This window comes from Mastigoproctus giganteus, chromosome 9 (assembly GCF_048544385.1).
Source record: "Mastigoproctus giganteus isolate SK-2022 chromosome 9, ASM4854438v1, whole genome shotgun sequence".
Taxonomy (NCBI): Eukaryota; Metazoa; Arthropoda; class Arachnida; order Uropygi; family Thelyphonidae; genus Mastigoproctus; species Mastigoproctus giganteus.
The window spans coordinates 106,611,700-106,627,250 of NC_143583.1; the positions used below are offsets into that span (position 1 = coordinate 106,611,700).

General features: G+C 37.7%; 1 protein-coding gene across 1 annotated transcript in view; it reads right to left on the reverse strand.

Moving 5' to 3' along the window:
• ND-PDSW (NADH dehydrogenase (ubiquinone) PDSW subunit) overlaps positions 1-15,551 on the reverse strand; it is a 95,267-nt gene that overhangs the window by 62,976 nt on the left and 16,740 nt on the right. Inside the window, exon 2 of the mRNA XM_090381117.1 lies at positions 1,640-1,775. Within this exon, the coding sequence (XP_090237243.1) occupies positions 1,640-1,775 (136 nt within the window). The remainder of the gene's footprint in view (positions 1-1,639; positions 1,776-15,551) is intronic.

The window sequence follows — 15,551 nt, forward strand, 5'->3', positions numbered from 1 at the left end:
TTAAATTTAAAATTATCATCCATTTTATTCTAACATCAATGCACATTATAAAAAGGTGAGTACCATAATAAATTAAATTAAGCTACGCTATTATATTGTGTCAGTTATAAATGGTACTTTAAGAGATCTACAATTTTCGAATTGTATATATTTTACTTAAATCTTATGTTTTTTTCAGTTGATCATCGTGAATTTTTGGGGTGAGAATTTCATTTTTTGGAATGCATCCTACTATGATTGAATACTATGATGTAGTCACAAAAGAATTGGATGCAGGGAATAACTTTGATATTATATATTTGGATCTTAGAAAGGCTTTTGATACTGTTGCACATGGAAGACTGCTGCACAAATTGGAGCAGTGTGGCATTGGTGGAAAATTGTTGCTATGGATAAAGGGATGGTTGAGTGGCAGAAGACAGAGTGGTAATTAATGGACACTGCTCATCGTGGACTAATGTTATTAGTGGAGTCCCTCAGGGTTCAGTGTTGGGTCCATTGTTGTTTTCTGTATTTATAAATAATATAGATGATGGTATATCAAGCTTAATGTCCAAGTTTGCAAACGATACAAAGGTTGGCAGGGTTGTTAAGGATGCTACTGACGCTATGCTACTGCAACAGGATCTGGACAGGTTGAGCAGATGGGCTGAGAGGTGGCAAATGAAGTTTAACATTGACAAGTGTAAAGTACTACATATGGGAAACAGCAACCCCAGAGCAACATATCAACTCTGTGGTACTACACTGACAGTGGTAGAGAATGAAAAGGACCTGGGGATAATTGTGCAGGCACATATGAAGTTCTCTGAGCAGTGCAGACGGGCTGCAAGAGTAGCTCATGGCGTCTTATCAATGATATACAGGAATTTTTCTAACAGGGATAGGGAGGTGGTTATTCCCTTGTATAAGGCAATGGTCAGGCCGCACCTTGAGTACTGTATACAGGTCTGGAGGCCTCATTTCAAGAAGGATGTAGAGCTGTTGGAACGAATACAAAGAAGGGCAACAAGGTTAGTAAACGGAACGAAGGGTTGCTCTTACGAAGAAAGGCTTAAGTTTTGCAAATTACAGTGTCTGGAGACTAGGCACCGCCGAGGTGATCTGATAGAGGTGTACAAAGCCTTGAATGGTTTGAGCATGCTCAATGCTGTGGGATACTGCCTCTTGCCCAGAATAATCACCTGAGAGGGCATAAATTCAAACTGAGGAAGGACGGATGTAGGATAGATGTGCGGAAATTTCCCTTTAGCAGCGGGTAGTTGGTTGGTGGAACAGACTTCCATCCCTTGTTGTGGAAGTTAATAGCCTAAATAAATTTAAGGCTCAGCTGGACAGATATTTCGGTGAAGTGGAAGGGTTTTTTTTTTTTTATTTTTTTTTTTGGCTGATGCTGCATAAGCTTGCTTTCTTGCATCATATGCCTCTACTAATGCTACCATTATATCTATGGGAAAATTGCTTCCAACTATGAACTTATGCTTTGCATACTTTTTCCGGAATACAGTGTTCATAAATCAAGAGATTATTCTATATAATTATCCAACAAAACAATATTATATTAAATTTTATTACTACAGAAAAACATTAAATAAATAAATATTTAATTATATGGCAAACACAAAAAAAAAATACAAACCTGTCTCTTTTAAACTGCTCATGTGCCTCAAAGAAACACAACTTATCCCCAATTTCACACTCATCAATTGTTGGTACACGTCGAAACTGGCGGTGGTACCAATTATATTTTGGGCGGTTTGGTAGCACAATTGTTTCTATTAACAAGAATTACTATTCATATCAGAGTTATTGAAATTTGGTAGAGAATATTATTAATATAAATAAAATTCTCATATCATTAATTCATTCCATGCTCAGATTTTAACTTTATGAACTTCATTACGAAATTTCCTAAAAATGCATTTGATAAGCAATATACATGAATAATTTCACTGAGAGTGGTATACAATCAGAGGTGGATTTAACGGCGGGTGCACTGGGCGCACGCCCTGGGCCCCAACTTCTGAAGGGCCCACACAAAACCCCAACAAATTAGTTGAACATATTAGTTCAAACCTTTGTGATTATTATTATGCTATTATTAATTATATTATACATATTATATTCAAATTTTATTGGAAATAAAACATTAATAGTACATAATATTTTTTATTTATTTAAAAAATTGGTTAACGTGTATTTTTATTTTCCCTATCTCTCTTTTTTTTAAGGGGCCCAATATTTTCTTCTGCGCCCGGGGCCTCAACCGACCTTAATCTGCTCCTGTATACAATAAAAATTCACTCAAATAATGTTATCTTCATGTGAAACTATGCAACACAATACACCAAAAGAATTTTACTCAATCTAGCCAATAAACAAATTGAAGATAAATTTTTAGTTAACTGATGAAATTAAAGTTTCCAAGCTCTTATTTTATATAGCTGCAGTTAAGGGAAGAAAAAAAAAAAGTTTTTAAAATATGGTTAATGTTAATTCAAAGAAGACTGAAAAAAATATAGTATTATTACACATGCTAACATTAAATTACTTTGCTTAAATAACTCAGTAGTTTCTAAACTTGTAGGGTATGTCTCTTACTTTTAAATATTTAGAGGATCAACTTATATTATATTATTTAGATATGCTTGAAGTCAGTATGCCAAGATTATCAGTAATCTGTGATAGTCACAGCTATCAGAGAATAGAGGTTTTTTTGAAGTTATTCATTTTCATTCACTTTATTATTTTCTTTAGAAAAAGAAACTGATCACAAAGGACAACACTGATTTTGAGGCCTTTAAGCTGTCTGTGTTCAAAAATTTTTAGTATAATAAATATAAATGCAACAAGGCATAATACTATAACAGCTTAAAATTATACTATTAAATGTTGGTGTAGATACTCCATAAATAGCTCTTAAACGAAAACTACTTTTACTGTAGTGTAAAAGCATTGTTTTAGTTATATCTCATATTGTGATCATCCTTCACAACGAGTTACCATGTATTGTGCTACCTCGAATAAGTAACGCTTTACTAATATAAGACTATTGTTACTTATTCTTGGTGGGCACCACCATCCTTATCCCTGGTAGAAAAATTACTGTATATCAGTGATGGTGGTGCCCACCGAGAATAAGTAACAATATTCTCTATTAGTGAAGAGTTACTTATTTGAGGTAGTGCAATACATGGTAACTCATTGTGAAGGATGATCACAATATGAGATACAACTAAAACGATGCCTTTACGCTACGAATGTAGTTTTCATTTAGGAGTTAGCTATGGTGTATCTACACCAACATTTAATAGTATCAATTTTTAGGCACAATTACACATATATGCTTAATATAACTATTGTCTTAACCAAATAACCTCGGGGCCTCACATCTGGTGAGTATGGACTTGGCACACCCAGGGTCCTGAGCTGGTTATCATCATTCTTCTCTTTCTTGATGATTCCTTTCTACTTTTGACACACGCACACTCACTCACTCTCACTCTCTCTCTCTCTCTCTCAGAGTAACGCGGGAATTTTTTTTTTTGCTGGTGCAGCATAAGCTTCCTTGCACCATATGGCTGATAATAATAATATCTGTCTGTCTGCATGTAACAACTTGACACTAAAATCAGACAAACAGAAATCCAGCAATTATTGTTTCTTTTTTCCAATATGTTGTAGCAGAAGATATGTTTATAGTATGTGCAGTAAAGTGAAAACAATTACTTTTATATATTTTAGTTAACATATAATGAATTAACTGGCAACAGGTTAATTAGTCATTTAGTTTTCACTTCTGTTAAACATAAAATAAAAATTCAATTAAAAAAATGAACTTGTCTGAAATGTAATCACTGCAAACATTGTCTAACTTGTTCTCCAACATGCATATTTTTTGCAAAACATTATACATAAAACATATTAATATACAAGTTAGTGCTTCACATTTCAGGTGTGTTAGAAAATAGTAATAATTCATGATTTATAACAAAATAAGTTAACCTATTAACATGAAAATTGTTACAAATGATTCCTAAAATATTCTATGTAAGCACTGAAATTTTGAAATGGATCAGAGTTCCTGTTTCATATTTATAATATTTCTGTAGGAGAAAACTGGGGAAGAAATACTATGAATTGAGAAATGAACTTAGAACAAACTTAGAACCAACAAGATATATGTTGAAAATTTAGTAGCAATCTGATTTTTTTCTTGTAGATTAATGCAAAAACAGTTTCATTTATGCCAATTTTTGTTGTGGGGGGAAGAGAAATAAGAGCTGAGAAATCATAACTGGACCCCGAAATTTTCCCAAGGACCAACACAACACAGGTTGAAAATTTGACCTTGACCAGACTTTATTATAGAGTAATATGCAAAATATACTTTCATTTATATGAATAGATTTTTATGGTTTGGGGGGAGGGTGCAGAGGAGTCTATGATTGATCTTAAAAGCTTTCCAGCAACCAACAAAAGATTTACTGAAAATGTGATATTGACTGAACCTTTTCTTATTAAGCAATGTCTAAACATCTGAAACATACATTACAAGTTGGGTAATATATACAGTGCATTACCCAACTTGTAATTGAATTTTTTTTTTTTTTTTTCCCTGTATTTAACTGAAGTAAAAATTTATCTTATCAATTAATTACTAAGATTATAACTAATTGTTCAGTTAATTACAACTACATAATATTTATTACTCTTTCCTTATATTTTTAAATCTCTCTCCTCTCTTTATTATCATATCAATGTATCTCTTCACAAGCGACATGTTCACAAGTGTTACGTAACAATAAAAACAATAATGTGAAATGTGCATGGGCTATCTAAAGCTAGCAATATTGCATTAAAACTACATATAATCTATGAATTTTTTTTTCCATACAATTTGTATGGCAAAAAGCAAAAATAATTGCCAGATTTCTAATTGTCTGATTTTAATGAAATTTGGGATGGCTTGGCAAATCTTTCTATATGAACCAAATATAAAATTTCACAAAAATCCGTCCACCCCGGAGTTGAGTTGTTACATGCGGAGCGACAGACTTGGTGAAGACAACAGGAGCTGATGCATCTATACTAATAAGAAAAAAATGAAAAAATTATATATATATATATATATATATATTTTATTACAAGGTTGGCAACCATTAATTATTAATATTTTTTGATACGATCATGAACAAACCTTCCGGAAGTGCAGAGAATGCACAGTACAGAACAATACTGGTATACACCTATCACTCAATATATATATATCAGGAGTAATGGTTAATTCCAGAGGGTCACAGGATAGATCTTCCTCTTCTGGTGTTATAACCAAGGGTGCATCTTAGCCTTCTTGACAATATAGTAGTAGTGGCATGTGATGCAAGAAAGCATGTGTATGAGCTTGTGATGCAAGAAAGCATGTGTATGCAGCATCAGCCAAAAAAAAAAAAAAACACACCATTCCCTCCAAATGCCTGTCCAGTTCCTCCTTAAATTTATTCAACCTATCAACTTCCACGACAGATGGAAGTTTGTTCCAGCAATTAACCACCCGCTGGCTAAAGGCAAATTTCCGCACATCTATTCTACATCTGTCTTTTCTTAATGCCCCCTTAGGTTTGTAATCTGAACAAGTGGAAGGATCCCATCAGAATTCAGCGTGCTCAACCCATTCAAGGCCTTATATACCTCAATCAGATCACCGTGCAGGTGCCTAGTCTCCAGCCACTGCAATTTGCAGGACTTAAGCCTCTCTTGGTAAGAGGATCCCTTCATTCCCCTCACCAATCTTGTCGCCCTTCTCTGTACTCACACCCAAGCAAATCTACATCCTTCCTAAAATGAGGCTCCAGACCTGTATTCAAGGCGTGGCCTGATCATTGCCTTATACAGAAGGACAATCACTTCCTTTTCCCTGCTAGCAAAATTCCTATATATCATTGACAAAACCCCATGACATACCCTGGCAGCCTGTCTGCATTGCTCAGAAAACTTCATATCTGACTGCACAATTACTCCCAGGTCTTTTTCATTTTCTACCACCTTAATTGTAGTACCACACAGTTGGTACGTTTCAATGTTCCACCAATAAGCCCTCCAAGAAGTCAAACTTCTCCAAAGGATATATAGATTACAGTAAAAAGTAGGATATAAAATCTATGCACACTCAACATCAAGTAGAAAGGAAAAAACGGTGAGGAAGGATGGAACCTAAAGGATCTAGATCTCTTCACAGAAGGTAAAGTTCATGGGATCTAATTTTTCAGGTTTTGTAATAATGAGGTTTGAAATAATGATGTTTGCCAATATTGTCAAAACTTTACCATTTTTCTTTATTACATACATAAGCAATAGCAGTAACAGGAATATTTTTTTTATTTATAAGATGTAATAAAAATGAGAAAAGAAATAAAACTGTAGTAAAAATACATAATTAATACAACCTAAGTCATTAAAAGCAGAATCACAATAACATTAAAGGAAATTGGTGAACTCTCTATACTAAATTAATTTAAAGAAAGAATTAAATTTTATTTGCACAGCTTTTGTCTTATATGTATGCTTAGCCTGGTAATAGTAGCAGTACCCCACCAGAAGGTCTCGGTCGGTCGGTCTCTCTCTATGCTGAGAAGAAAGTATAATGCCACTATTGACAAAACTGGATTAGGTGCACACCCAACAACCATCAGGAAAACACTTCAGAGAATAGGCTAAGGCTACCAAGGTGATGCAACTACTTGTAAGCTGATTTCTCCAAGCAATGCACATCACCAACCTTGGAATCTAATCTTTTTTGGATATCAGGTGACCACAAAAGGTGGTCCTTGAGGTTGTCACAGACATTCTCTCAGATAGGCCAGACAAGCTGTACTTGCTACCTGGGAGTCTAAAACGCTGATGGAACTGATATTCAGGTGACACTCAAGTCAAGTGGACCCACTTTTGCCGAAGTCCGGACGGTCTGTGACAGCCAAATCCTCTGCTTGCACCTTCACGATGGTGGGACTGTTAGAAATCCTGGGTATAACCTCAATGCACAAGTACATGGTGGGTGACCACCCAGGTGTGAACCAATGTAAGCAGGGATCGAGGTGTGGCACCCACACCACATGGAGGAATGCCGCCCCTCTATGTTACCAGGCAGTACTAGGTGGTAGATGACTCTCATCAACCGGTGCAATACCACCACTTTGCTTATTGGAGGCTTGAAGTGGTGGAACCCATGTTTAGTCTCTAGAGCTAAGTTCTGGTCAACCCTTCCCTATTTCTTCCATCATGCAGTACAATTGATGCCTTTTGAGGTTATGATGAACATCGTGGCGAGATCCAATATTCCTTACATTTCGAGGGTACAGCTCTAAAACGGTGTTCGCAGGCCGGCCGCTAGTTAGTACACTGGACCGAACCTATTGGTAACTCTCTAGGAGGCTTCCGGATCAGCTAGTGTATAATCTTGCTAACTCTACTCTGCCAGATAGTGACTGGAGGGAGTCCGAGTAGTGTGTATGCGGGGAGCATTGTCAAGGCCACGTTATGTCAAGGATCTGGGTATATTCTTACCATGTGTATGCAATATCCAAAAATTTCAGCATGTCCCACCCACTTTTTCTTACTATTGAATATACAATGAATTGTCACATTAATAGAGCAAGCTTATCTGCGAAAAGATCTAAACCTCCCAAGCACTTCCTAATTCATTTCACAAATACACATGGTCTCAATTCTAATCTCAACGATGTCCATTTCCACTTGCAGTCTGCCAAACCCCATGTACTTTTTCTGACAGAATCTCAGTTATCGGTTGATTCAACTACTGCTCATCTCAGATGCCCAAATTATTCGCTGTATGATTCCTTTCGCCTCAAAGGTGGTACTTGTGCATATGTCCGTTCTGATATTCCCTGTCAGAGACTTGGCAATTTGGGATCTCCTCTCTTTGATCTTCTCTGGCTTAAAATCTCTCTGCCTCATTGTGTCAAATTCATCTGTTGTCTCTACCGTTCTCCCAACTTCACTAATCACTTGGAGCTCTTTGACTTCCTCTCTTTGCAACTTGACTTTCTCCAGTCAAACTTTCCTAACAGTGAGGTAATTTTCCTTGGTGATTTTAATGTTCACAACTCCAGCTGGCTTCTGTTTTCTAGTCACATCAACCCAGCTGGTCGAGATGCTGAGGCTTTTGCAATTACTAATGACCTTGACCAGATTGTTCATTTACCTACAAGAATACCGGATAATCCTAATCATAAAGCCAATACGCTTGATCTTTTTCTCACAAACAACCCTTCAAAGTACGCGGTCGAAGTGAGAGGTTCTTTAGGCACTTCAGATCACATCTTTGTGATTGTCTCTTCTCCAATGGAACCTTTATCTCATGGCTATTCCCAACCTCGTGTTGTTTGGCATTACAAGAATGCAAAATGGTATGACCTGCGAGACTTCTTTTCTTCTTTTCCTTGGTCGGATTACTGTTTCAAAACTTCTGATGTCAACGTTTGCTCAGATCGTGTCAGTGAAATTATTCTTGCAGGAATGGAATCCTTTATCCCACACTCCACTTTAAATTCTCGTCCTTTATCTAAACTTTAGTTTTCCAATAAATGTGCTAAGGCTGTTCAAGAGAAGAATGTTGCATATGATAATTGGCTTGTTTCTAATTCTCCAGTTTCATTTTCTGCGTACACCAAAGCTCGCAACAATTGTAAAGCAGTTAATAATCAATCAAAACTAGAGTTTGAACAGGCTAAGAGTAGAAAACTCACTTCTTGCCCTAATGGTAGCCAAGCATTCTGGTCTCTTGCCAAAGCTACTGGCTGCAACTTTTGCCAATCTCTGCTCCCACCTCTGTCCAAACCAGATGGTTCTGTTGTCACTTCAGCCAAGGATAAAGCTGACCTGCTAGCATCCCATTTTTTTCCAACTCATGTATTAATGATCTTGGTAAAACAATTCCCACCATTCCCAACACGCTCCATTCCCAAATGCCCGCTGTGGTCTTCCGTCAAAAGGATGTCGGAAGGATTTTGACGAATCTTAATGCTAAGAAAGCTCCAAGTCCCAATGGTATTTCTCCACTTGCTCTCAAAACCTGTGCTCTGAACTTACTCCTATTCTTTGCCGGCTTTTTTGCCTCATATCCAGCCAGTTCCTAAAAAGGGTGATAAATCCATCCCATCCAATTATCGTCCCATTGCAATTACATCTACTCTTTCTAAAGTAATGGAGAAATCAATTAACCCAACTCTTAGACTACCTAGAAAACTTCAGTCTGATCAACGATCGCCAGTAAGGATTCCGTCTTTGTTGATCCATTGGCGATATTATGGCTTATGTTACCCATTTATGGGCTAATTCAATGTTAAGGTTCGGTGAAACACAAGTAGTTGCTCTTGACATCTCAAAGACTTTCGATCGTGTTTGGCATAAAGGTCTTCTAAACAAGCTTCCATCTTATGGTTTGCCAACTGTTTTTGGTAATTGGTTATCCAGTTTTCTCTCTTATCGCTCACTGAGGGTGATGGTAGATGGCTCTTTGTCTTCTAACTTCTCCACTTATGCCGGTGTCTCCCAAGATTCAGTTCTTTCCCCCACTCTTTTCCTCTTGTATATTTAATGACCTTCTTCCATTGACTGGAAATCCTATCCGTAGTTTTGCCTATGATAGCACATTGCATTCCACTTTCCATTTTGAGAAACCTTGTCCTGCTCAATCAGCTTCAACTTCTCGAAAATCTGCTACCAATTCCTTAAATGCCGATCTTCAGGTAATTCTCCAGTGGGGCAAAGACAACTTAGTTGATTTCAACCCTTCTAAAACTCAGTCTTGTCTTATATCTCGCAAAAAGGATTCTTCTACTCCTATGCTTGTCTTTAGTGACACTCCAATTTCTAGGCAAAATGATATATCTCTTTTGGGGATTACCCTGACTTCTAATCTCTCTTGGCACAAGCACATTACAAATATTGCTTCCTCTGCATCTAAAAAACTTGGTTTTCTCTTTTGCTCTCAGCGTTACTTTTCTTCCAAACAGCTGCTCACTCTGTATAAATCGCAAATCCGCCCTGCCATGGAATATTGTTCGCACATCTGGGGTGGTGCCCCCAAAACCTCTCTCAGGCTTCTTGATTCCATTCAGAAGAGGGCAGTTAGGTTAATTAATGATTCATCTCTAACAGAGTCTCTCCACTCGCTTTCTCATAGACATACTGTTTCTGCTGCATGCCTCTTCTACAGATACTTCCATGGGCACTGTTCTTCTGAATTGGCTTCTATAATTCTCGCTCTCTCTTTCAAAACAGTCCGAACACGTGCCGCGACCAGCCAACATCCATTTACTGTCCAACTTCAAACCCACAGAACCAACTTTTCATCTTCCTCATTTATTCATTCAACTGCCGTTTTCTGGAACAACCTTCCTTCATACATATTTCTCAAAAATTACAATCTTTCATCTTCTCAACCTCCAACCCAAGCACGGTACTAAGTACTGTAGGTTCTAATACCTCTCGTGTTTGGGGTTTACATAAAAAAAAAAAAATAATAATAAAAAAGCCTGGCAAAAATTGTACAAATTGTGTGTGTGTGTGTGTGTGTGTGAGAGAGAGAGAGAGAGAGAGAGAGAGAGAGAGAGAGAGCATAACATGCAGTATATGAAGTCAAAATAAAATTATTTCCACTTTCAGAATTTACTGTCAATCATTACACTGAAGTTTCATTATCATCCAGTGTCTTAGACAATTCACCCTTTTCCACAATAGATAACGACTTGTGAGGCGCCTCCGTAGCCAGGTGGGAAGGAGCAGCAGTGCATAGCACACGCTTCTTGATTAGACCGGGGTTCGAGCCCGTCACCACCAAATACGGAGGATGAGAAAAGGTCTGGGAATGACCACCGCATATTCACGGAGCAATATGGCCTTAGTTGCTAATGCTCCTAAAAAAAAAAAAAAAAAAAAACCAAATAACAAACAAACAAATAATGACTTATGTATGTGCTTTTAAAAGACATAATCCTCTTTCCTTTTAGGTGATATACTGGCAAAAATGAATGATGGCTGTATCGATTTTGCATAGCAATCCAATGTAGCCAAGCATGAGAGTATTAGCATGTATGTTTGAATGAACTATGAATCAAGCTGATGTGACTGCTAAATACGGTTAACAATTGTATCCATTACTGTCATTATTATTAAACAGCCACATAACGTCCTTCCCTAATTAAATTGTATCCATTATTGAAACGATCAACTGTAAACTCCTCCAACCTAGTAGTACTGAGTACAAACACAATCTCAACAAAAAACATCAACTGTGAAAAGGTTTGAGTTCAATCCAGTGAGGCCAAGATCATATAACTTCAGCCACAAAAAACATTGATATCAAAACGATGTGCCAAGTTCATTGTAGGCTCAGCCATGAAACGCAGTGAGATGAAAAAGTTATGCTAAGTTTGCTATCGGCTATCCAGATTAAAAGTTTGTCATACACCATCTCAAAGATGGTGTATGACAAATTTTTCTGCTTAATCCACACTCTGACTTAATCTATGCTGTATACAGCAACAATAAAGTGCAGTAGACAGTGCTTTTAACTTACTATATGTGGCTTGGACTTGTACCATTGATTGTCATCAATGAAAAAATGCAGCTGTCTATTTTGGACAATTTCACCTTTACCTGCATTGTGGAAATTCTTTTTAGGAGAGCTGTATTTGTATGATAATGCTCATTTTATATGATTAGAATGATAATGCTCTGTATCATAAAGTATGATTAATACAACAGTAGTCATAGGCGAATGATGTGAATTTGCTATTTCCAACCTAGAGATGAGACCTGAATCTAATAAGAAAGAACCTGAACAAGATGTCCTAGTTGAAACTGAAAACCAGTCAGTCTTACAAGAGGAGTGGAGCAAGACTGCAGTGTCCACATACCAAAACTTGTAAAAAGAGTCTTCCAAAATTACCAATGTCATTAAAGCCCATATGCATCATACTCTATATTAAAAGAGTATATTTCTACACAGATGACTTTTTTTCTTAACTTGGTATCCTAATCTGATGGTATCTCTACTTGGACGTGGTGGTGGGGCTTGTGTGCTCTAGTGATACTGAGAGCTATGTCGGTGGTAGCTTAGCTACTGGTAGCACCCCCCCCCCCAAGCAGGACAGGTCAAACGTGAAGAGGAAGATGAAAAGAGGGGTAAGCGCAGGGCTGCCAACCCTGCCCTGTAAAAAAATTTAACCGTTACGTATAACTTAGATGAATGAAACTGGACAGCCCTTATGGAAACAGACCAGGCCTCAAAATAAGGACATGAGTTTGGTATTGAGATTTGGAGGAAGTTGAAATGTTTAAAATGAATATTGTTGCTCTACAAGAAGTTAGATGGAAAGGTAAGGTGTGATTAATAAGTCGAAATTTACAATGCTTTACTCTGGAATTGATGACAGACAGGAAGAACAGGGTGCAGGATTTCCGATTTCTAAGAGAATGTGCAGATCAGTACTTGCCTTCACACCAGTGTCTGGGAGAATTTGCAGCCTTAGAATTAAAGGAAAATTCCATAATGTGACCTTTATGAATGTGTATGCTCCAACTGAAGGAGTGGATGATTTACAAAGAACTCCAGACTTTGTGTGAAAGAAATCAAAGACATGACACTATTATAACTCTCAGTGACTTCAACGCTAAACTAGGTAGGGAAGTTCTCATAGGTCTATTTGGAAGACAGCCTCCATGAAAAAACAATTTGTAGCACGGTGTTTGCTGCTGTCAACAACTTTAAGGTAATGAGTACCTGATTTTCAAGAAAGAATATTCATAAAGATACATGGAAAATCCCTGGTACAAATCAGGCTAATCAGATTGATCATTGGCATTAGTAGAGGCATATGATGCAAGAAAGCAAGCTTATGCAGCATCAGCCAAAAAAAAAAATAAAAAAAAAATAAGCCACTCCCATTTCACCCCTCCATTCATTCGAAATACCTGTCCAGCTGAGCCTTAAATTTATTTAGGCTATCAACTTCAACAACAAGGGATGGAAATCTATTCCACCAACCAGCTACCCGCTGGCAAAAGGAAAATTTCCGCACATCTATCCTACATCTGTCTTTCCTCAATTTGAATTTATGCCCTCTCAGGTGATTATTCTGAGCAAGAGGAAGAATCCCATCAGCATTAAGCATGCTCAAACCATTCAAGGCTTTATACACCTCTATCAGATCACCTCGCTGGTGCCCAGTCTCCAGACACTGTAATTCGCAAAATTTAAGCCTTTCTTCGTAAGAGCAACCCTTTGTTCCATTCACTAATCTTGCTGCCCTTCTCTGTACTCGTTCCAGCAGCTCTACATCCTTCTTGAAATGAGGCCTCCAGATACCATTGCTTATACAAGGGAATAATCACCTCCTTATCCCTGCTAGAAAAATTCCTGTATATATCACTGACAAGACACCATGAGCTACTCTTGCAGCCCGTCTGCACTGTCAGAAAACTTCATATCTGCCTGCACAATTATCCCCAGGTCCTTTTCTTTCTCTACCACTGTCAGTGTAGTACAACAGGGTTGATACGTTACTCTGGGGTTACTGTTTCCCATACATCAATCCCAGGGGCTCACATCTGGTTGGTATGGGCTTGGCACACCCAGGATCCTGAGCTGGATATCATCTTTCTTCTCTTTCTTGGTGATTCCCTTTTACTTCTCCTCTCTCTCTCTCTCTCACTCACTCACACAGGGTAGTTCAGATTTTTTTTTTTTTTTTTTGGTTGGTGCAGCATAAGCCTCAGGCTTCCTTGCACCATTAGGCTAATAATAATAATAATTAATTATGTAGTACTTTACATTTGTCTATGTGAAACTTTGCCACCTCTCAGCCCATCTGTTCAATCTTTCCAGATCTTATTGCAGCAGCATACTGTCAGTAGTGTCCTTAACAACCCCGCCAACCTTTGTATCATCTGCAAACTTGGACATTAAGCTTGATATACCATCATCAATATCATTTATAAATACAGAAAACAACAATGGACCCAACACTGGACCCTGAGTGAGTCCACTAATAACATCAGTCCACGATGAGCAGTGTCCATTGATTACTACTCTCCGTCTTCTCCCCCTCAACCATCCCTTTATCCCTAGCAGCAATTTGCCTCCAATGCCACACTGTTCGAATTTGTGCAGCAGTCTTCCATGTGCAACAGTATCAAAAGCCTTTCTAAGATCCAAATATATTATATCAAAGTTATTCCCTGCATCCAGTTCTTTTGTGACTGCATCATAGTATCCAATCAAATTGGTCAGTCAACACTTTCCCTCATGCTGTGTTCGAGCTATAACTGAAGTCTTGTCTAGATGATCCTGCAGTGCTTCTTTAACCAGTGCCTCCATTAATTTTCTTGGAACAGAAGTTAAACTCACAGGTCTATAATTACTTGTGTCAGACTTTGATCCTCCTTTGTGAATTGGGGTCACATTTGCACATCTCCAGTCTATGGGTACCTCCCCTGAGTCCAAAGAAGATCTCATAATTATGGCTAAGGGTTTGCTTACTTCCTCTGCTGCCTCCTTTAATATAACTGGATAGATCTCATCCACCCCGGGTGCCTTTTTTATGTTTATCCTCAACAATTTCTCCTCCACTTTCCTCTCAGTTATTACAAAATCATCTATCTCACTGCCAGAGTTTACTTCACCTCTGGCATTCCCCTTTCTGAATAACTTCTGATGTGTGAATGTAGATGCAAAATACTCATTTAGTCTGTTAGCCACCTGAGCAGGATCATCAACAGTTGAACCATCAATATCCAGTGGGCCAATCTGATTCATCCCTTACCTTCTAGAGTTTACATAAGTAAAGAACTCTTTTCTGTTTTTCTTTGCATCCTTTGCCAAGGATTTCTCATAATCTGCCTTTGCCTGCCTAATCTCCTTTCTGACTTGGTTACATACCAGCTTATATCTATCATAGGCTTCCAAGTCACCCATTGATTTATATGTATCCCATGCATTTTTCTTCTCTGCCATATGTCTCTTTAGTTCATCTGACATCCATTTAGGCCTAAACCCTGAACAATATTTCTTAGTTGGTATGTAAAGCCTAGTAGCTTCCAAGATAAATTCTTTGAATGCTTCCCATTTTGAATTTGCTGTTGGTAACATCATCAGTTGGTCCCAGGATTAGAATTTAAATACTGTCTCAGACCATCGTAGTCACCTTTATGAAAGCAAAAACCCTTCCCTTTGCCCCTGATGGTAGTTACCTCTTTGAGTAAATCCCACTTTGGCACACTGTGATCACTTCCACGTAGTGGTTTCTTTATTTGCAGATTCTTAATGCATGAAGAATCACTACTGATAATCAGATAAGACTATTACTACTCTAGTTGCCTCCCGAACATGCTGATGTAGAAAACAATCATCCAATAAATCCACAAAAGCCTTACTAGCATGTGAGTGACCAACCCACCACAAATTCAGTCAATATCTGGGAAATTAAAATCCCCCATTATAAGACTCTCTGATTTACTGGCCCACTCTA